The 23,616-nt window shown below is 40.8% G+C and overlaps 2 protein-coding genes across 4 annotated transcripts in view; both read right to left on the reverse strand.

Moving 5' to 3' along the window:
• The window catches only part of tubgcp6 (tubulin gamma complex component 6), a 39,494-nt gene extending 35,147 nt beyond the window's left edge, over positions 1-4,347 (reverse strand). For all 3 annotated transcript variants that reach the window (XR_001426882.1, XM_015048206.1, XM_015048205.1), the window contains exons 1-3: positions 3,991-4,347; positions 1,847-2,657; positions 1,060-1,223 (exon numbers count right to left, since the gene is read on the reverse strand). Coding sequence is in view for 2 of the 3 variants with exons in the window: in XM_015048206.1 (XP_014903692.1) it covers positions 1,060-1,223; positions 1,847-2,635 (953 nt within the window). In the remaining variant the exon portion in view is untranslated. The remainder of the gene's footprint in view (positions 1-1,059; positions 1,224-1,846; positions 2,658-3,990) is intronic.
• A 7,695-nt stretch (positions 4,348-12,042) lies between these two features.
• Positions 12,043-23,616, reverse strand: part of plxnb2b (plexin b2b) — a 157,868-nt gene continuing 146,294 nt past the window's right edge. Inside the window, exons 27-37 of the mRNA XM_015048210.1 lie at positions 23,373-23,519; positions 22,076-22,232; positions 20,481-20,581; positions 18,669-18,753; positions 18,158-18,309; positions 17,799-17,959; positions 15,256-15,403; positions 14,522-14,586; positions 14,286-14,361; positions 12,858-12,932; positions 12,043-12,313 (exon numbers count right to left, since the gene is read on the reverse strand). Of these exons, the coding sequence (XP_014903696.1) occupies positions 12,209-12,313; positions 12,858-12,932; positions 14,286-14,361; positions 14,522-14,586; positions 15,256-15,403; positions 17,799-17,959; positions 18,158-18,309; positions 18,669-18,753; positions 20,481-20,581; positions 22,076-22,232; positions 23,373-23,519 (1,272 nt within the window). The 3' untranslated portion in view covers positions 12,043-12,208. The remainder of the gene's footprint in view (positions 12,314-12,857; positions 12,933-14,285; positions 14,362-14,521; positions 14,587-15,255; positions 15,404-17,798; positions 17,960-18,157; positions 18,310-18,668; positions 18,754-20,480; positions 20,582-22,075; positions 22,233-23,372; positions 23,520-23,616) is intronic.

Genomic DNA, 23,616 nt, shown 5'->3' on the forward strand with positions numbered 1-23,616 from the left:
TAGACAAGTCCTGTCACAATAAACTTTGCCAGACAATAAATTGGCCCAGAAATTATTGCCATAAATGATAATATTGTCTTTTTGAAGTCGTTGTAAACAAACTTGCCTTTCAAACTATATTAATTATAGGGGTGCACCGATTTATCAGTCAGCCAATTATCCACAGTTATTGTGGACAGCCCCATTGGTTGTGGATTTTTATTTTTTTTTCCTCCAAGCTGGGAAACCTGCATCGGATGATTAGGCTTTAGGTGCAGATGCATTTTTGTTGTAGTTGCAACTGTTTAACAACGAATGCGACATGCAGGTGATGTGGTTCACCACGGTCATTAGGTTTGAATCCAAATCGCTCCCAGACTGCAGCTGTCACTTTGGGCTATTAAACCACTGTTCTCTGGCCCGCTGATCCTCACGAGACTTTCATGCTACGCTCTATGGTAGGAAAACACAAACCTGCCAAGTAACCGATGTGAGAGTTCACTTCTCCTTGAGTCCAACACACAGGGAACGGCAAACGACAGGCCAAAGCTACCACCACCCACGGTTGTCATAGCGACAACAGTGATAAAAGTTGAACATTTTTCCACTTTCTTGCGTGGCGCCGCTAGTCGACGCTTGTATTGTCTACGTATACGAACTCAATAATTCACATACACGAATTGTGCTGGTCGCTCGGCTGCAGGAGGCCATGCGATTGTCACCTCTGTTGCGATGGTCGGTAAAGCAACCTGGGCTTCCTGAACCCCTAAGAGCCACAGCACTTATGATGTACAGTACATCTACTTAAGTAGGTTCACATTTTCATATTAAAAATCTGAAAAAATATATTGTTTTTGTAACATATTCTAATATTTAAACAAACTCAATTTTGACTTTTGTAGTAGCTGTAAACCATATCCATCAAACTTGACAGAAATGAATGTGTGAAGGAAGGAAAAAAAAAAAAGAAATGAGAGAAATCCATCACTCACTGCCCTAATTACTGAAATATCTTACCTTTTCAAATTAGAATCTAAATTACTGAGATGTACTCGTATAATTAGTAAACGGATCATTTACCAGCCAACAGACTCCCAGCAGCGGCGCCTTCTAGGCTCAAACGTGCGGACAGCCTCCCAGATGTCAACATCTGGAACGGGGCTCGCCTCTGACTGAGAGTCTGGGGTCAGGTTGGAGGCTGACTGGAAGCCCTCGTCCTCAGACTGATCCAAGTAGTGAGGAACCTGCGCGGGGCACACAACAGATAGTCGGTATAAAAACAGTAAAAAATGGAGATGCACCAACACTATTTTCACTTCCGATACAGATATCTGAGGTTTAGCATCAGTAGATAATGATGCAATACAGAAAAACAGTACTGAGCTGACTAATTAGATTTATTTATTTAAACACAGACATATGTACAGAATTACTAATTTATTTGACAACTCTGCAGCAGTACCACACATTAAAATCCGCCAATAGTTTAACAAGCTTCGTCAAAATGGTAAAACCAACCAACCAATTTGTTCAGTTGGTGTAATCAGGAGTATAACTGCAAATGTATAGAAACTGCAACTAAATTTTTTACAAATGGTTCAAAAAACCCAATTAGGAATTCTAAAATATAATGTAAAATAAAACTTTATGTCGCTCAGAGCACAAATCATAAAATTAGACTGAATAGATCTGCCCTTATGGATTGGGCTCATTGTCACAGATACCTGAACTAAATCTGTTTTTCTATATAATATAATTCAGACATTAATATTGGGTCAATGCATCTCTAGTTAAAAGTGTGCAAATTTGAACCTGGTGACATTATAAAACAGGTGTAAAGCTAGTGCGTTACATGTGGGTCACCTACCCTGATAGCCAGTCCAGTAACATCGATATTAGTGGGAACAGGTGGGAGGTCCAGTCTGATGTCCATATCTGACGTTCGAGTGTGCTGAAGCGCCCCAAACAACGACAGCCGCGTCTCCTTCTCAAATCTCTCTTCTGCTTCCACTTTCGTCCTCAAAGCCAGCAACCCTGTCCTTGGCAGGGAGTCCATCAGCCTCTGAGTTCCACACACAGTCTCCAGCGTCCCCCACTCCTCCGCACACACCAGACCCCACGCCCTGGCCTCCAGCCTCTGCAGCTCCTCGCTCTGGTAGCTCCAGGGTTGCGGCCTCCGCAGCACGGCCCTCTCTCGTCTCATGTAGTCCCTGCTGAACGAGGTGGGAGGCGACGGCGTGGAGCCGGCGAGGCACACTAGGAGCTCCAGGACGGAGTCCACTTCTCTCAGACCGGAGGACGCTCCTTCACGCAGCCTCCCCAGCCGATCCTCCAGCGCTTCCGCTTCTTCCCGGCAGCCGGCCACTCGCAAGTCAAAGCACATCATCAGGACTTTGTTCCTGGGTGGGGTTCTGGCCGTGGCACTGGGCCTCAAGGCAGACCCTTTGGTGCCATCTTGAAAAAGCTTAGACAGCAAGGCACCGTAGGCCCGCTTTTTAAGGGCTCGGTGGAAGCCCTCTTTGGAAACTCCTCCGAGGGCTCGACGCTTCCAAGAGACCCCAGAGAGGCTGCAGTCACACAGAGCGTTCAGGAGCTCTGTGATGCTGCTGCTGCTGCTGGAGTTGGCCTTTGTGGGATCGTTTGAGCTCGAATACATGATGGCACTGCTGTCTCAGACGCTTGGAGGGATGGTGGGGAAACAAAACATATTTGTTATTCTGTGAAAAAAAAAAAATCTGAAGTGCAAAGCACAATAGATTACTATATTTGCCAAAACATGTTCAGAGAAACTTCCACAAGTCATTTGTATTTTAGACTAACGGTATGCTAATTTTAAGAAGCATAATTGAACTGTGACTTGCACAAAATGCAACAGGCCCAAATATTTCCAACATAAAGTTGCCGTATGTACAAGTTCTACATCAGGTAACGTCAACCACTGAAAATTTACAGACTTGTCACATGTCACAATAGTTTGGCTTGTAATGATGTATCTGAGCAATTGTTTAAGAGTGACATGACGTGTCTTTCACAGCCATCAACATGTATCTGTCTGAATATGTGACTACCCTTATCAGAACTAGTAGAGCTTATTTGAGGTGACATTAAGTCTTAAGTACCCCAACCACTTTGTACAATGTACCAATATCATTGGCAAGTGAAACAGACCCACAGCATAATGCTGCCACCCTATGCTCAACACTGCTCTTAGATTGTAAAGCCTCATCTTAACTCCTTCAAGACACTCTTCTTTGTGTGGCCAAGCAGCTCTGACCATAACACTTTCCTCTCTGGTCCATGCGAGTACCTGTATATTTTTTGGTCCAATTTTTAGTCAGGCCAAGTTTATTTGTATAGCACATTTCAGCGACAAGGCAGTTTAAAGTGCTTTAAATAATAATAAACATCAATTATTTAACAAGCAGGTGCCACTTCTGCCTTGGTCATAAAATCTTAGGAACTAAGCTTAAAAATGCATCTGTAGCAGAAAACAAATCGATTTATGCCGGAAGTTTCCTGACGCATAGTCATTCTACCAAGTGAATTATCATATTTACATGATAGTCATATTCACAATTAGTAGATGTAAACATCTGAGAAACACTGTTTAATGCAGTGTTTTAATTACCCTAGTGCTAAATGCACACTGCCCTCCATGTATCAGATGTTTATTCCTGGCTCAGCACACCTGAACTCAATTGCTGGCTGATTAACAGGCTTTTGCTGAACTGCCATCATCTGAATCATGAGTTAAAGCATAGCAACATCTCAAACATGCATACATTCTGCTCTGATGGTCAAAATGGAAAAACACGAGTATAATGTATTGTTATTACCATGTTCAAACACAAGACAACCCAAAACTAGTCTTGTTCCGGAAGAATACTGTAAATACATGGAAAGCTTCGTGGTAACGCAGGCTGCAGTTAGCCGCTGCTAGCTACATGTTAGCAATGTCAACCGTTGCTTCCTTGCAACAAACTGCATATTTATTAAACCCCAGTTTCCTACCAAGATAAAATGACGCGTCTGGTTGTTGTTAGTCCTCCTCATATGGTCCGTTTACATCATATACCTGAGAATTTCAACCTCCCATCCAAGCAAAGTAACTGTTTCTCCATCCTTGCTAATGTTTATTAGCAATAGGTTGGTGCGTTATTTTCCTTTCCCAGTGTGGTTTATGCGGTAAATATGCAAAACTCAAAAAGGCAATTAATCCAGTTTAAAGTGTCTACATTAGCCGTTCTCCCCGGTTTTTACCCAGCAAAAATCAGTTCATATTTGGCAGTTACACTAAGTAGCGAAATTTCAAGCTCTTTCTCATTCATATTCCACCACCAAACGCGGGCTACAAGAAATTCTGTGGAACCCACCCCCTTCAACGTGATTGGATGATTTTGGCTGAATTCCTCACTATGCTCGACTGTTCGTCACGATGATTGGCCAGACCTGACTGTCGATCACTATGGTGCATTCAGGTTATGCTCGGTAAAAGGCAATAAGCATCTCGATACCGCTGTCACATTTTTTTATTTCATAAAAGTTTGATAAATTATGATACCAGAGTTTTGGAAATAACTACAAAATTACAAGTTTAATTATTTAAAATGGACATAGATGGACGGATGATGGATGGACATAGAGTGGGATTAAAGTAAACCAATAGATTTCAGAGTTTCAAATCGGAGTACAAATCTATAACATATATAGGTAATCACCTTTTGATACAACTTTAGCATTTATTAAAACAAACTTAAAATCATTGTGCAATGTTTATTGTCAATTATTGCTCTGAGTAGCTATTAGCCCAGATTTCCAACGGGAAGGAAAGTCACATTTCTTACTTCAGTTTTCACAGTACAGTGCTTTGGGGTGTTATTCTTAAACAGGGTCAAGGAAGACAGATTTTTCTTTCTTTTTTCCCCTTTTTTTGCCATTTCTTCCTTCTCACAACTATGGTAAGCTTTGTATTGGTTTGTCATTTAAAATGCCAATCTGAAATTGGTAACATTTCAGAATGCGACAAAGTTTAAGAGTTATGAATATTTTTACAAACTAGTCCAGGTAGTATAATGTTATAGTTACATGGTCTGTCAACTGATGAGATAAATCACAAAGCAATCTTTCCCTTTACATAATGTAGAATATGGATTAATATACTCACCTGCTTCTACAATATAATTGTCTTTTTACCCTGATAAAATCTGGGCACTAAGACACTACAACCGTGCACAGAGCATCATAAAGGATTGGGGGACACACTTGTGAAGAGCCCATCCCATTTATTTTATAATGGGTTTTCTGCCCCTCCCTGGACATTTAATTTCCAGTTACAAAGAACTGATAGTTGGCTGCATGTTTTTGCCTGTTGGCTATAATATATATCTTTAAAGTCATTTGCATTTCTTTTTATAGTCTGCTCTATTTTCAGAATATATCGACGTTTATTCTTCATTTTGCATCGGCCCTGGTTTTGCCTCCATTTGCAGTTCCCTTTGTCTCTGTTCAGCAGTTTAAATCTCCTTATTGTTGATTTACACCTCTTTGATGGCATTTTGGGTTTGGGTTAGCTGTGTCCCCATGTGGATTTTGTTTTCTTTGTTGCCGGCTCACATCTATTTTCTTTTCAAAGTGTATTCTTTTAATGTTATTTTTAAGGCTGTTTTTTTGTGGTAGTCAATTTTTCATAACTCAGCCAAAGAAATTGTAATGTCAAGCAGAAGCTCAAAACAGAGAGCACATAATCCCATGGCTCTGTGGGGCTGCACAAGAGAAAACAGAATCCCAGTCAAAGCAGCCCACAGATGTTCATTTTGGGTATGCATCCTCACAGAAAAATTATTCGATTTTAATTTGAAAGAAACGCGGATGATAAGGAAGAGTGGTTGTAAATTCTTTTTCAGTGTAGGAGGGCATCGCAATGAATAACTGAAGCTATGTCTTTTAAAGAAGTCAAGAAAGAATAATCTTTGTTCATTTTATCATCCAATTTTTTTTTAAAAATGGATTTGTCTTGTGAACAATGGAAAAAGAGAAAGGATGTTACCTTGGCAGGTAAACGAAGGTTCCAGTTCCAGTAAGGATTCAATACAGCAATATTTTAAAAAAGTTTTTTTTTTTTTTTGGCATGCACTGGGGTGAATCTAAATGCATACCTGCTAAAGAAGTAGCCATCATATATCTTCAAAGTCATTGTGTTTGGTGATGCAGTGGGTAGGAAGGTTCCCTGGTAGCAGTCAGTCTTGCAGCGAATCTGAAAAGGCCTCTGAATGAAGACTCTTGTTGAATGACAGAGTCATACAACATCAGCTAAATTTCTAAATATATCACAGTACTTTGTCTTGAATGACATCAATCCACGCAAATCCATCTCATTTGCTTTTGCTGCAAATGAGATGGATTAGAAAACTGTGCAGAGAGGCGTTGGTATCAGATATATCTTAGGATCTTTTTTTATTTATTATTTTTGGAGGTCCTACTTTGAACTTTCTCAATCTCTTCTGCATCCATGAAGTCTCCTTTTTTTTTTTTTAGCTCCTCTGACATTTGGGGTTGTATTTCATGTAATATTTGAGCTTTTGATATGCTAATTAGCTACATCAAGTTGTAAAAACAATACTTTGTTGCCTCGGTTACTCATAACTGTCCGAAAGCAAGAAAAAAAAAGTAGGAGCAAAAATTCTTCTAGCTGCACAAAGCCAGAGGGAATCGTTTTTACGTAATGTCACTAAAAAAAATCCATAAAAAGGAACAAATCAGAAATATCACAAAGCTACTCCAACATAAGCCACAAAACTCTGTATTACTTTTGCATATCAACTATAATTATCAGTTTCTGAGCAAAACACCTATTAATGTTTGTCTTGACAGGTTGTCCCACCTGAGCTGTGGTTTTCTGTATCTCCTCAAAGACTGTAGTAAGAGAGTGACAAAATTGAGAAAAAGTTCAACATTTATGAATACTTATGGCTCTATAAAAACCAATCACTATAAAGAAATCAGAAGCAGAAATGTTTTTTTTTTTTTTTCCCATTTGCAGTCCAAGTTATTTGCTGCGATTTACTTCTTAAATATGTCAACATACATTTAGAAGAGGGATTATTTTTGGAATTTTAAGCAATTTACAAAATAGTTTTGACTTAAAAGTCTCGTCAGCCCTTAGCTGGACTACTCCAGATCACCTCGACTTTATAACAGCCTCATGTTTAAGAAAAAGGCACAATAGCATCTTCTGGTAGTGTAATGCTGTTGGATATATGTGTTTACACAGTTGTAGAATCACTCTCAGTGGTTTTCAATTATTCATGAGCAGTGTTCAAAAATGATACCCCGCAATAATTGTTTATATTTTTCCAAGTTCTCCCCCTCCTTCTCCTCCCATAAGGAGGTGTGAATCAAAGCCAAATCTCATTAGGAACTTTGAAACGTGGAGGTGAAAAGCAACCTATTGGGAAATACAAAGATCTCCTGCTGAAGGAGAGGCTGGCAGCTGTGTGCAGGGAAACGTCCTGGGAAAGAGAACAGAAGCCAGCAACATGCAGATTTTAACCCATTTTTCTTTGAGCATTTCCAGCACAGATGCCGACTTTAAATAATAATTGTCAGCGAGCAGTATTGATTTCCACGAAATGAAGGACACGGGTTATTTATTTTTTTTTTTCACCCCCCAAGTTTAATCTTACACGTGCAAATAATGTTGATTTAAGTAGCATGTCCTGGTAGAGGTACAAAGAGCTCTCTATCTTTGATTTACGGCAAGTGGATCGAGGATGTTATGCTTTGATGCTGTACTTGCAATAATCAAGTTTACTCAGAAAACCCGGGAAGTTACTTTATCTCTTGCTGAATCAGTGATTTGCTCACTTTCAGCAAAGCCCAAGTAAACGCAGGCCTACGATCCGCCTTGTGTGCGTCAACTCCAGCAATTCATTTTTGTTCCCTCAATTTCATTCATAGCTGTCGGTAGCACTGAATATTTTCCACACAATTTTATTCACTCCAGTGCTTCTGACAGAGATCCTGCACTGCCATTTACAAGTCATTTCATGGCAGAACGTTTGAGTTTGTATTCAGGGCGGTGTGATAGGATCCCGATGTGGGAATTAGATAAAGACCATCGCAGGGTGTGCCACGTATGGAGACCGGTTTTAAAAGCTTTTCGAATCATAACATGAAGGAATATTTGTGTTGGAAAAATGTGACTTGGTTTAGAGCACTTCTTTTTATGAAGTAACTGGATTTACTTTTCATAATCCTTAAATAAACTTCTAAGCTCAAGTACCAACTCAAGAGAGAAATGGAGAAATAAAAGTTTCCAGACATCCATTAAAAAGGACTAGAACCTTTAAAGGTTGCTCACAAAAACCTTCATATAAATTAGCACTGCATGATTAAGTTCAGAAGTCCAAATTTCTATATTTAACGTTTAAAGGAAATTTAAAGTGGAAATTATGAGTGGGAACGTCTGGTTTCTCAACAACCCTGACCTGAAAATTACATATGGCTGACTTGAAATAAAACCTCATGATTTTCAAATGGAAGAAAACATGTCCACTTCTGATTTATATCTCATTAAATTAGTGACATGCAGTACTATGCAACCTCCTTTTACACTGCAGTTTACAAAATGAAAAGAAATACATTAATATTAGCTGGTCACAAAGCTCACAACTGGAACATATTGGGTTTAATGTCACTTATTGTCAGAGGTTAAAGGTAATTTAAAAAATATCCATTAGCCCTTACTCCCTAGCTCACTGTTGTTTAACACAAAACAGCTAATATGTTTGTATTCAACTTGAAAACCATATTCATGTAGTGCTATCTTTACACTTTATGATTTTTGCAGCACTGTGTTACTTTGTCACAAAAAATCCCATTAAAATGCACTGAGGTCCGTGGTTGTAACAGGACAAAACGTGGAAAGGTTCAAAGTGTATGAATACTTATGCAAGGCGCTGTAAGTGCCAGAGATTTTGAAGAACACACAATTCACTCCAATGAGAAAAATCGGCTGCCTGTGGCAACTCTATCACCCAAGGTGATTGTTACTCCTGATGAATAAAGCATGAGAGCGGTTTCAGTCAAAGCAAATCAATATTGTCCAAGTGAAAGAAACACAGCCAATATGAAGGGTATATATGTCTCTGAGTTTATTCACGGAGGAGTGCATGATGAAACCTGTGGGTAACTGCTCCGTCCACACATACGACTTTTTAAAATTATGTTCATCCAGCACGACCGGATCAGGTACAAGATCGAGAATATTCGAAGCTGCCTCGTACGGGGAGGAAAAAAAAAACAAAAAACATTGGCTTCCATTACTGGTCCTGTACCGAAAGTGGAGTGTCCCAGTTTCTTTTGTCAATACAGCACATTCACAAGTTTCAAAATGGGGGGTGAGGGACAAAAAAATAAGCAAAACAAAACAAAAAATAAAAAAAACAGGTCTCGACAACAGCACAAACAATTTTTTTTCGCTCTTTTGTCGTTTTCGTCATAGGAACCAATGCATAGGGGTATACAGATAGGATACGGTATTTCAACTTGTTTTACAAAGATTCATATGTATAGGAAACGAGAAATAAAAATAACTGCACAGCAGTAAGAAAAGTCATTTGTCGAGTATAGATAGTCATTTATCGTACACACTGTAGGATAGCTTAGAAACACAGGTCAAAAGAATCAACACCATTGGAACAATTTTTGCGCGATGTTTCAATTGTACACATGGATACCCTTTTTGTCTAATTTTGGAATGTGAGACATTTTCAAGGGAAACCCAGATGCAACTGGTCATTCTCTTCAACATTTAGTCTTTTGACTTCTTTTTTTTAATTTTTTTTTTTTTTGCTGTTTTTGCCACCAAAATCCTAGTAAGCACACACCAAAGACATCCAAATGAAATGCACACATCGAAGCTGCAGCCGGGAAAAAGAAATCGTACTGAAATGTCCTCAGCCTAACGGCACGTCAATGGCTGCAGCGGCGCATCTAGCGGTTTTAGACAGCACACGTAAGATCACAAGTCCAAGTACATTGCTGTGTCTATAAGTACTATCATCATATTCCTATGTTACCAACAGAATAATTTAGAAACAATATATATGTGTCATCCTATCCGATAAGGCACGTTTTTGGTTAAAGAAAGGCTCTGAAAGGAGAAGCTTCTTGCATCGACTCTAGTCAGCGAGAACGGAGTCGCCAGTAAACAACAGCGGAGACGCGAGGATGGAGAGTCTGCAGTCGGCATGCAATTAAGATCAAAAGCCTCCCCTGCTGATTTCATTACACAGAGTGCCACTCCGCATCGCACTGAGTGGGCAGTGCCAAATGCTGTTAGTCAGGAAGCCGGAGCGCCATGCTGAGACGGCAGGCGGGCAGGCTCGAGGTCTGTGCAAACGTCACTCTAGCCAAGGCAGGAATCGTTAACATTCTGGGGTCTCTGGAGCTCGTTGCCACGTGTCGGCCAAACGCACCGTCCACCCGTCAGACACGAAGGGAGGACAATTAAAAAGGTCTGCTGACGGCCAGACCTACGATTTTGGGGACGGTGTTTAAATGGACAAAGAAATATCAAGCCCTCGTTTTGCGACTCAGGCCGTACTCTGACATTGATTTCAGTTATCATGAGCAATTATATACACGACTGAACCCAAGCACCCTGACATCATTAAAGACACAACAACAACAAAAAGAAAATGTAAAAGGATAACAATTTGTTCGCAACAAACCGATGCAGTACCAACTGCATCTCTGACAGATCATTACCATCAGCATTAGGCTATTTTATAGCAAAAGAGGCAGAGTTATTAATGATTATTTGGAACATTACTATGGTAATAGAGAAATGGCACAACAATTAAAAAAAACTAAGAACAAAATAAAAATGCATAAATGAATTTTGAATTGTTTTTTTTAACATATTGCTCAACTGCTACGATATGGCAAATACATTAAGTAAGAAAAAGCAGGAATCTACTGTATACCAATGTTATTGCAGGGCTAATATGAGTGGCATGGCTCCATGGCAGAATACAACTGCTTCTATTTTGCTGACAGCTAGAGAAAAAAAAAAGTAATACACAAAGAAGAAGAAAAAAAATGAATCAACTGAAATGTCTTAACAAAAACTGAGAAATGTCCCTCTGTGCTTTAGTTGAAGTGGAATGTTTCATGGCACTGTACAATAAAGGGAGACAGGCTGTGCTGTTATCGATTTCCATGAGCACGAGTTGGCAATCAAGCTTAAAGCAGAAAAAAAAAAAAAAAAAACCTCCGTGTATATATACATATATGAAAAAAGCAAAAGGAAATGTTTGCGAAACCTCTGGTAAGCCGTCAGTCACACGAAGCCGGCGTCCCTGTCCGGACCCTTTGGTCTCTGTCGTAAAGCTCGGCGAAAGCACAGGCTCCGGCGGGGTGGGGACAAGAGAACGAGAGAACGCGGGCGTCGCTTCGCCCTCACGCCCAGGCATCCTGTGTGCGCACGCATGTTCCCCACACAACCCCCACCGCCCCCCAACGCTCGCTCACAATGCACACGCTACCATTCACACATCTACGCACACAGGCTGATAAAAACACTGTCCGCACCACAAAGTGATTCCAATTAAAAAGATTTTTTTTTGTTTCTTATAAAGCTTTCTGCATAAAGACTGCACAATAAAAAAAATATATAATACAACTCTTTAACCCTTTTTTCCACACACAGACACACACACACGCGCGCGCACACACACACACACACACACACACACACACAGAGAGAGAGAGAAATTCAAACATCTGATTATCTGCGGTACCAGTGCTCCACAGTGGGGCTTAATTCTCACAGAGACTTTTCTCATACTGCATCCTGGGAGCAATATTCAGTGGAGCATGAGTAAGGGCTCAGACCTTTAAGGTTTGGCAAGTGAGATTTAAGGCGTACCTATGACAGCGGAACCCATCATTTTTCCCCAATCTTTTTTTTTTTTTTTGATGTCTGTGTGCAATTAATTAGTCTTGGTTTACTCCACAGAACCAGAAAAAAAAAAAACAAAAACAAAAAAAAAACACACATGCTCCGGGGAAGCACACATCAAAACGAGTCCCCCCTCTCAGATTTTTGCATTTCCATACTTTCTGCTCTGGAAAAAAAAAAAAAAAAGGAGAAAAAGAAATAAGCCCCTGTAGTCACTGGCGATCTCCCTCTATGTCTTGGACTTTTGTCCCTCCTCTCGGTGGGTTAGAGATCAGTCATTTTGTTTTCCAGGGCGGCCGCAATCTGCTGCAGCCGCAGGGTCAGCTGTTTACTCTGAGCAGCCGGGTCGTCATCCAGGGATGCGATGATCTGAAAGGGACGACGGAAGGACGGTCATTGAAATGATCGACAGAGCAGTCGCAAATATCAAGAGATGAGGGAGGGGAGGAGGAGGAGGATTTGGATGAAGGACAGCAGAAGGGTAGTGCTGGAATAGTAAAAAAAAAAAAAAAAACAATCGGGAAGAGGTGACGAGTGTGGAGGGAAGACGGGTGTCATTCCCCATCAACAGTCACGTCATTTTAGTCGTTATTGTTTGTGAGCCCCTCTTAGGGGAGACTGACAGCCCCATTTGTTTATCCGATTTGTTCATTAGGTTTTGTTTATCTCCTCCTTTTTGTGACCTCAAGTGGCGACACACAGTGGACTTTAAAAAAAAAAAAAAAAAAAAAATCAATTCCCAAAGCAATTTTCCAATTCACATCCCACAGAAATGCTTTCAATTAAAATTTCACACAATCTCTTTTCTGGCATATCAAGAGTGAAGGAGGAGGAAAAAGAAATACAGTGGGCAGCGGTGCATGCAGTGGAATGGCCCTCCGTGGGCGCGATAGGAGAGCTGGGAGGTTCTTACCCCGTCGTAGTATTTGCTGGCGTACTGGTAAAGCTGATGGAGAGCCACTTGGGTGTTCAGTTTGTCGGTGTGAGACTGCAGAACATAAAAAGACAGTTTAAAAGTAAGAGATTCGACGAAATGAAAGAACTAAATTGCGCACAAAAATTGCCCTTCCCCCCCCTACTGGTGTAGATAATGACTCTACCTGAATAGGCAACTTAAAAAGTGGTTTGTGCAAAAAAAATAAAAATATCGCCCAAGACCCAAGATACTATAACCACTGCAATTTGAAGTAATTGATTCTATTTAACAATCAGACATAAATTGGCTCATGTTTGCTAAAAAAATGTTTCTTATTTAGAAGTTGAGGACTCAAACAGTTCCAGTCAAAATATTAAAATAAACGCCACATAAAAACGTCTTCAGATTCCAATATGTTTTTCTTGCTTTCTTCAAAACTGTCTGCAAAAAATAATAATAATAAAAAAAAGTAATACCAACAATTTCAATTCAGGTAAAATGTGTTCCAGCTCAAGTCCTGGAGACATTAATGGGGCCCCACTTAAAATGCCACCAGATTTTGATTTAAACATTCAAAAAAAAATTTAAAAATAAATAAAAAAATAAAAATAAAAAATGAAATCATAATACAATGCAAAGCAAAGTCTCTGTGCTTATTGGAAGAGAGGATGGGACACACAGGCTGCCATACTAATAATTAGGCACAATGCTTTTATATTACACTCTGACTTTACTCTGGAAGCAGTCATAAAATTGATGATGGTCTGTCTAACCTACCCTGAACCCTTTGCTTGCAACAATTGCAGCAAATTTAACATCTGCATAAACACAAACTCGGGCCTCAACAGCAAAAAAATAAGGTTGTTTTGCAATTCTTTTTGGAAGTTAAATTAAATTAAAAAGTTCATAGAAACTGATCACCTTAAGAAAAAAAATAAACACCTCAGTAATATTTGTTACAAAGTTATTGTTGGTGGCACCAAACCAGTCGAATTTAAAGTTGAACTTATCAGTATAAATCACTGTGAGTCTATGCCGTGAGTCTTTTTACACGTTCTTTCAAGGGGCGCCAAGAAATTTGTCTGCACCAGTCATTTTGAAAATAACTTGAGGGATGTGGATGTGAACACATCACAACGGGATTAAACAAAACTGTCAGGGTGCATTTTGCAAGAAAATTGCATGCTTTAAAATAAAGCAACAACCGTTGCTGGGAAAAAAACAAAAAACAAAAAAAAAACAAAAAACTGAAGATTAAATTGATAGAGAAATGTAATGCCTCCCCTCGTAACGTGTATGTACCGCGTAACATTTTCTCTTTTAAACAGGGTGGAAACCCGTTGGGCTCGCCGCATCGTTCTGGGCTTAAAACATTTAAAGCAAGGTCGACCACGAGCCAAAGATAATGACAGATGCGTCTCTCACCCGTGACACTTCCGCCAAATGAGTGTTCATGTCCTGATCGCTGACAGGGACCATCTGCCTGATGCCCTTGTAGTAGCTGCACACACATAAAGAACCGACAAGAGGTTGTAATCACTCTGTTATGCAACTGCTATTAAAAAAAAAAAAAAAGGAAAGAAAAAATGGTCTCGGGGAAATCTGGAGGATTTTAAACTCGACATGAAAACAGATGGGAGAGTAAAGAGCACCACACTTACTCATCCACCATCTTCTTATAGGTGGAGATCTCCTTTGCATAGAGTAGTTTGTTACTTGGAGAGTCCTGTAGATGAAATAAAAAAATGAAAGCATGACTAAAAGTACATACATCTACATGTCAAATTCAGTAAGCATCAATTTTAACTATAAACCAGTTTTTAGGACTATTGCATGCAATGAAAGAAAATGAGAACATTACAAAATACCAATTTTAGAGGGTTTTCAGTGCAGATGTGCAACATTATGGCCTGAATAATCATAGGGAGGATTGCTGACTTAACAGTTGTCCAGCAGAGTCACTGACACTTTCTGTAGGTCGGGGATGTCACAAACGACAACTCCCAAAGAAAGTCAAAGTGAATTAATGGAAAGCTCAGTGAAAGGAAAAAGTGTGGTGCAACAGGGCTCACAAGCAGGGACAACCACAGCCTTCTGAGGACTGTGAATAGAAACCCAATTGGGAGTTTGGGAAAAATGCGTGAAATCGACGTTTGAAGAGCTACAGCACACACACATCCCAATTTTGACTCTTCCAGCTGATAGAAAAACAAAACCAAAAACAAAACAGCTGAAATATCCCTCCTGGTGTCTATATCAGACGTTCACATTCTGATTTACAACCACTGACATACTTGAACCGACCGATGATATTCTAATTCATTGACATGCTCCTGTATATTCTTTCATCTTGTCTTGCACCTCATTCCCACTCCTCTGATTTGGGCCTACTCACCCGGCTGAGTTTGTGCTCGCTCTTGGTGCAAGCATCCATGAACGTCTGGGCTATGACTGACAGCGACGCGTCCACCACTTCAGACACGTGGACGTCGAAGGTGAAGTGGGGATTCTTGAGGATGTTCACCCAGAATCTCAGTGGCAGGCTGGACAAGTGAAGGAGGAAACAACAAAAAAACTAAAATCACTGTGATTATCACCATTAACACTTTAAAACTTGAGGGAAATCTCGATGGTTAAACTGATGTAAGTCGAGGAGGCGTGCCGGCGGGAAAGAGCATTCGTCTGTGGTTTGAACCGACTACAGCAGAAGGTAATAACAGGGGTGGAGAAAAGCCTGCTTTGTATGCGTCAGTGTTATTCAGAACAATAGCCTTTTACTGCCTGTTTATTTTAGCGTTTTGCTCAGAGCTGACCTCACTGTAAGTCCACGCTCCCTCCACGCTAACAAACAGAGATTAAGAAAGCCGAAGTAGCTGCAGCACGTTGACCTTTTCAGCTCCTGCGCGGCTTAACGTAAAGACCAGACTACATAATGTAACGCCCCGGCGCTTGTGCTAATTTCCCTCCTGAAAACGAAACAAAACAAAACAAAAAAAAAACAAAAAAAAAACACACGCTTAGTGCTCTTCTTTCCGCTCTCCCTCTCATCTTATGAATTCATGAAAAACGCCCGAAAATACAGCAGTTTCCTCAGCTCCTTCCTCCTCCTCCTCCTCCCCATCTCCTCCCAGATCACCGCAAACATCCCCGACATCTGGGAGAGGAGAGACGCGCGGCGTGTAAAATTCATCCTGATTTGGTAATATCTTCTGGGAAGGCTTCGGTTAGAATACAATAGAAGCATAAAAATAGCTGTTACTATAATCACAGAATTAATTTAGCTTGGGAAATAATTACCATGTTTGTTTGTTTGCTATGCTTCGTACACACATTCATATCAAATACACGGCCCTCGGTTGACTTGATAAACAGAACGGGTGGATGCAGAATTGGGCGTAGAGTATAGTAAGTAATTAAATCGCTCATCTCATGTCCTTGTGCGGCTGCTCTCCAGCCGGCGGCGCGTCAATCACGGCCATCTACATGCAACACGTCGTCTTGTGCGCTTGAGCCTCAGCCGACGCGACACTAATTTATGCACTTAAATGTCACATGGGAGCGCAGAGATTGCAAATGCAAAACCAAGTACGCTCAAATCGCGCATTTGCATTCTGCGCTTCCCGGAACAAGTAAGTTTTTATTTCTTAGAGAGTTATTGTATCAGAGAGAGAGCGCGAGAGAGAGAAGAAGAAATAATAATAAAAAAAGTCAGATCGCTGCTGGGAAGACTTCCAGCTGTGTTTTTGTTAGTCAAAGAAGGTCTGAAATGTGGGCAAATGCTTGTACTGTACTGTGTTTCATAAGGTGATGCTGCAAGTTCACATTTTATTGCTGAGAAACAACATGCACATCTAAAGAAACATTAAAAGATACGTATTAATCCGAGCACATCTTTTTGAAGCATGAGCAGGTCCGCTCCATGTGTTTACGTTTGTGATGGTGAGAGAGGAAAGGCGCAAGTTCCAAACACCTTGTCGTCATGCAGGCCTTGTCTAGTGGTTGCTATGGAAACTGGGTTCACCGTGGGGTCAGTGGCTTAATGAAACAGGCCTTTGTGTCACGCCATATCATTACCCCAGGGAAACCGAACTTCATGTGTGGAAAACCTTTGCAATAAATCTTTTCGCGAGGAGTCCCAAATAAGCCACAGCATAAACCAACGAGACCAAGCAGGTCCAGGTAGAAGTGGACAGTGATCCGAGATAAGTGGGAGAAAGTGGCTACAGCGGTTTACAAGGTAAAGTCACATTCCTGAAGCAATCTCGCAGAATGGAGCTGGACCCTCTTCTACCGTCAAGTGGACAATGTTCCGCAAACGACAAGGATGATAAATGAGGCGAGTAGAAGCTGGAAAGGTCCTTGTGATTTATACACCGGCTTCTTTTCTGTGAAAGAGAGTCTAATTATAGCGAGCGTTTGGTCTAGAAGATGCAAGTTTTGGGGATATGCTGCTGGTGTACGACTGAGTGGGAAAACTACAAAAATAAGTATTTGATGAAACAGTAAAATCTAGGCAACAAGTATTAGGTGGATCTCGCTGTTCGTTTGTGTGTTAATCTCGGGTTGCAGGAAATGCGGGGAAAATATGATTTCTGATATTGCGAGTCAGTCTGCCTCTAGTCCGGGTAAGTACAGAGCAATAAAGCAAGCACAGGCTTTTATTGGATACAGAATATCTGTGGGGGAAAAAAACAGCCTGACTGACATGTTTTCTCTTAGCAATCAAATGTAATCTGACAACGTTAATGCTTTCTTAACCATTAGAACGACTTAAAAGCCTGGAGTGTCTGCTACATTTGAAGCATCAAAAAATGTCAATGTTTTATTAAAAACTAGAAAAATGATCGATTCTTTTTAGTTGATGTTATTTCACCTGATCAGAACAGAACAAGCAGCAGAGAATCTGGTTGAAGTACAATATGTTTCCCATCTTCTTACCTATTGGTCTTCCAGATGTGGATGGTCTCCTCGTCAACATTGTTGTGTTTTAGCGCTTGTTCATCCAGGAAGTCAAAAAAGTATTTGACAGCAGGTGGGACCACGGCCCCGGAGCACAGCACGCTGCGGAAGAAGTCGTCCACAAACTGCTGCAGCGTTCCCTGAAAGCGGACGGACAGAAAGCGAAACGAGTTAGCTGACGGTTATCGACGTTAAAGCTCCGAGACGGACCTGGGAGAAAAAAAAAACACTGGGTTTGAGCTTAGAACATTTCTGTTCCTTCCTGATCATCTGATACCATTTGGACCCCCAAAATGCTCCAATGTCAGGAGGTATGTACAGTTTTGTGTTTGTCTGACCTTTACAGACAAAAGTCGAGTCAGGTAGATCTCTGTAATGGCTTTGGTCATCGACTTGTCCTTTATGCTCCCTCGTTTGGATTTGATCTCATCCAGCTCGTCCTGCGGCCTCACCAGATGGAAAACTTTGTCGTCGTCCAACAGAGCGTTTCCTGTTGCGGAAAGACGAAAAGTTCAAACTTTTACTTCAGATCCGTTTCACTACCTCAGTACATTTCTGATGAATAAACATGAGGGGGGAATTTTCAGACAGATTTGAAAGAAAGCAAACACAAGATAAACAGCTCTCATGAAATGTGTCCCCAAAAAAGAATAAAAATGCATACAGTTTCAGCATAATACAAAAGACTGGAATACATAAAACATATATTAGCATGTTTAATGAGAGTGGGGATATTTTTTGAGGAACCCAAAGAAAATAAGACAAAGAAATGTATTATAATCCAAATGCCGTGATATGTTTGATCTTTTGGATCGTACGTGTTCATTGTGTGTGCTGACGGATACTTACGTTCTTCGTGGTTTTCCTGGTTCTGGTCGTAGTTCTGCTGTGTGTGAAGCACTCTGGATAAAACCAACGTGGCATTGTCTCGTACCTGCAACGCGCAAATGTCAGAAAATATGACTTTTGATTTTGATAAACGCATTGGCTTGTAACAACACTCAAATGCAGTCAAAAGCAGAACTTTATCGTGATTCAGTTCCATAGACAAAACATTTACATCAAGTGTAAGAAGTACGATACATATTTATGTTCAGCCCCATTAAGTCCATGTCCATGCTAACAAAAAAGCCCCCCACCGTGTCCCTACACGGCTTGCTGCGAAATGCCAACAACAGGAACACAGCTTCCTTTTCTTGACACATTTCCAGAAAGACTTACAGTTTAGGTGAACAGCTATATCTATGCATATTTTTGAAAAATAATTAGAATTTTATTTCTTTTAGAAAACATATGAACTACTTTATGCTGGTCTGTCACATAAAATCCCAATAGGACACATTGGATTTGGTAGCTGGAACAAGGCCCTTGGCTGTATTTCAACTGTGTTTCTCCATCCCATTTGTTTGGCCCAGAATTTACTTCCAATCAATGTGACTGAGCAGACACGAACAGTGGGTCTTAACCGTGATATTTAGAGGCCGGTTACTGCGGCACACCCCGTTATTGACCGCACATACGGTGTGATTAGCAGCACTCTGACACGGGCGATGAATCCATGGCAGTCAGGCCGAGGTCTGAGAACAACGGAGAGGCAGGTAGGCTCAAAGGAGGCCAAGTCCGCTCTGAAAGATCAGGATTTAAGTAGCCGAAAAGCACGGCAAGCAGGGGATATTACCGCCGTGACCTTTATTGTCTCACGATCGATACAGTGGCGAGAAGATTTAGTGACATTCAATGGGAAACCAAAACTGGCAAGCAGGGAGGGTCTGGGGAAAAAAAAGCACAAGTCTAAAGAGAAGTGGTTGAGTTTGATAATATCCTAGCTAGCTAGTTAGTTAGTTATTTAGCCAGGTAGCAACATGGAGAAAAACTCCAAGCTTCTTCATGATGCGCACATTTTCTCAACCATCAATTATGTCCACTGACTGCTATCTTGTTATATATGGCATAAAAAGTCCCAGAATATTTGTCTGAATATATGTGTAGGATATTTATGGAGGCAGAATTTTTACATTAAATTTACAACACAGTGCTCTGTGGGGGTCATAAGCAGGAGTGAAGAGAAATGTCCTTGTCATGAATCCCCTCTTTCCCCCTCATTATGGTAATTCTTTCCCCCCAATAAGTGACTTGACAGACATAAAATATGGCAAAGAGTCACAGCCGCTGTGTTGTGTGTCATACGTCAACTTTGCACGTAGATTTTGAAGCTATTTAGCTAACAGGTAGAGAGACTTATTTTGCCCTAAATACTTCATATTAGAGATGACAGATTGTGAATTGAAGAACAGATGTATTCTTCTTCTTCTTCTTTTTTGTTCTTTATTTCCACTCGTACACGCAACAGCAAGAAATGGTGTAAAATTCAAACCTTTGGCAGTTTTGTGATAAGAACAAACAATAACTCAATATGTGCTAATGTATTCAGGTCAGAAAATCTGCTGCAGACAGATTTCATGCAAATCGCTCCAATATGCAACTAAGACTGACTGAAGTGAAAATATTAGGCTCCATTCGCTTCTACACACCCACGTTTATCTACTCATCTCCCCACATTCTTATCAAATCCAAAGCCTTTTTTTTTTTTTGTTTGTTTGCAACAGTGATTGTTAAGCTACTGCATTTAAAGTTAGGATTAAATATTTTGCCGGTACTCACATTGTAGTGTGCCAGAGTGTTGATGCGTTTCCATCTGCCTTCTTTCTGGGAGGTCAGGTCCAGATCGGATAAAATCTGTCCCGTTGAGCCGGGACGCCACTCTGTCAATGGGAAAAGGATGGAAAAACTTTGGAAAAAATGTATGTTTTCTTTTTTTTTTTTAAGTAAGTACACTAATTATGTTATTCAAGGCAGGCACTCAGCTTTCTGCAGGGGTTTCAAAAGCACAACACGAGGAAGTTGGGAGTGTAGAAAAGACATCAGTCTTATGAATAATTTAGATTTAATTAAAATCTGTGTTTTGCACCCCAACATTTTCTGCATCGCTGCAGACTTGACAACGCACGTGATGTGCTGGATGATTCACTTGCGAGTTCAGCAAATATACGGGAGCCATCTTTGTATTAATCGCGAACAAAGATGGCTCTCTATCGGAAACGTCTCGAGAAATTAGATCTAGAGCGTGATGCGAGTGGCTTTGATGTTATGGAGTGTCTGTGGAGCTTTAGCCTTTTCAAGCCGGTCCCAACGGTTCCTGACTATACTGGAGAGAAAAACTCAGTTAAAGGATGAAGGATTTCTTCATGTTGCTGAAATGAAGTTAAACGTTCAACAAAATAAGGCTTTGTTTAATCTTAATGAAAATATTTGGGATTTTTTTATCATTTTACAACTGCTTATCTGAAGTGCCTCGTGAAAGTGTTCATACTTTGAAACCTTTACAATGGCTGTCACATCGCAGCTTCAGAGTAGATCACACTTCACTGGGATTTTACTGGCGGGAAACACAAACAGCACATGACTGAAGTGGATAGAAAAGCATAGATGGCTTTTCAAGTTAGTTCTTTTATTTCTTTTTACAAAATTATTTTTAAAATGTGGCATGCACTCTGTATGCGGCTTCACTAAATCAACACTTTGTTCTTTTCTTCACAAACTTTGTACTTCCAGAGGCTGTTTTTGCTCATTTATTGTGAATTAGTCTGCATTTAACCAAATTTAACCAACAAGAACTGAACTGCAACATTGAAATTTTGTCACAATTCTCAATTGAATTAAACTTCGGGCTTTGACTGGACCATTCTACCAAATTTGATTTGATCTAAAAAGACAAAAATTGTTGCTCTGGCTTTCAGGTTGTTGAACCTCCTCCCCTGTCTCAATCTTAATTTTTATTTTTTTTATATTTCATGTATTATTCTGCATTTACCCAAATAGTGCTAACGAGTTTTTCAAAGCCTTATAACCAAACCTGCTTTAAATTTCTCCACACTTGTGACCCGTCTGCTGTGTCCCTTGGTCTGCATGATAAAGTTTGTTCACTAATGTTCTCTAATAAACATCAGGTGGACATTATTGACTCTGTAGATGACTCATTACAGTAGTTGTAATTTTCTTTATGGGGCTGAATACAAATGTCAGAAAGACTTGAGATATTTATTTCTACAAGAAAAAAAAAAACAAGAACCATTTTCTTTTTCACAGCTATGAGCTACTGTGTGTTGGTCCAGGTTTGTGGTGTTGACATGACCAATGTGCATAAGCTCAAGAGGGCGCCATGTCACAGGACTCATTAGAGCCTCTTCTATGCTTACCCAGAGTGACGCTGTCCACCTTGGGTCTCTGGGAGTAAGGCAGGTTCCTGTATACTTGCTCTATGATCTTCTCCTTCACCTGTGAGATGGTGTCACAGCTCAGCACCTTGACGGGTGTCACGTCCGGACCCTCACCTTGAACCAGCACCTGCAGGGTCTGACAGGTAAACACACAGATATATATACACATCGTTACCGAGCCGGAGACAACATGCGTACCACCATGGAGTACTGAGAATTAAAAGCATGCAGACAAATGTCCACATCTGCAGCCAATTGGGATGCTACCGTTATGGCAACCGGGCATTTCAACGCACACACACACCCACACACACACACACACACACACACACACACGCTGCACTGATACCTGACATGACTTTTGTCACCTTGGCTGGCTAATGACCAGGACTCAGCTGGAGAAAACCCTGACCCACGTCACCTACTACACTCTGCCAGCTATTAGAGATAACTGACCACTCAGTGGACAGGGAGCAAAGAAATTCACAGCTGAAAGCTCATAAAACTGATCTGTATTTGACGTGAACACGCTGCGGACTGAAGGCAGAGGTAAAGATTTCGCGGGCAGATAGTGGGGCATCTGCCTGCGAAATCATACTCGTTTCGTTTTTTTTGTTTTGTTTTTTTCCCCCCTCCACCTCTCCCTTCCCCGTGAAATTAAATCACAGAAGGCGATCCATCACAGCGGGAGACGTGTAATTCAGCCTAATTTGATAATTGTCCTCGACGATGCCATTACCCATGGGTCTTTTTGTTTGTGCTGACTTTAACAGAAAACAGCTGTGCTCAGATTAGTGTCCATTATTGAAACACAATACTAAAATGAAAAGTGCAGGCTTCCCCCGCCCCTTACTCCTGAAAGCTACCCAAACGGATGCAGAGCACGCGCAGGTGCCAAGGTCGAGGAAAGGTCGCCGAGGGGGCTTGTACTCCATTCTTGTTCAGACTTGTACTGTGCTCACCTAAACCACACGTTTTACCGCTATACTGGAATGAGTCGCTAGGGATGTTTTTTTTTTTCTTTTTTCCGCTCTCTTTTAAGAATGAGAACACTGGCAACTGGAAATGGATGTCACATAAAAGCAGGCTTGTCGCCTTAACATTTCTTCCTGTGTATGGCTACCATGGCAACACCACAGAGCATGTGTGTGAGCATGTTTCTGTAGCCCATCACGCATGAAACACTGTGTAATCAGAAAGCGGTGTGTGTGCAGTCTTTGTGACAGGGTTTCCGAAGATGTATGTGGATGTGTGTGTGTGTGTGAGTTTATCTCACCAGTACAGAATACTCGACATCGTCGCCCAACAGGCCAGTGTCGTTGAGGGTGTACTTGGCTTTCTTAACTCTGGCGTCCACAGGCCCCTTTTCAATCTGGTGCTTGATGGCTCGGAACAGTTTGTATAAGGGCTCGCCTGCAGTGTCCTAGTACACACACACACACACACACACACACACACACACACGAATAAAAACACTTAGGGGAGGTTTTCTCTGATATTATCAGGAAGTTAATTGTTGT

Source organism: Poecilia latipinna, unplaced genomic scaffold (assembly GCF_001443285.1).
Source record: "Poecilia latipinna isolate Pla-1442-1.1 unplaced genomic scaffold, P_latipinna-1.0 Scaffold867, whole genome shotgun sequence".
NCBI classification, from domain to species: Eukaryota; Metazoa; Chordata; class Actinopteri; order Cyprinodontiformes; family Poeciliidae; genus Poecilia; species Poecilia latipinna.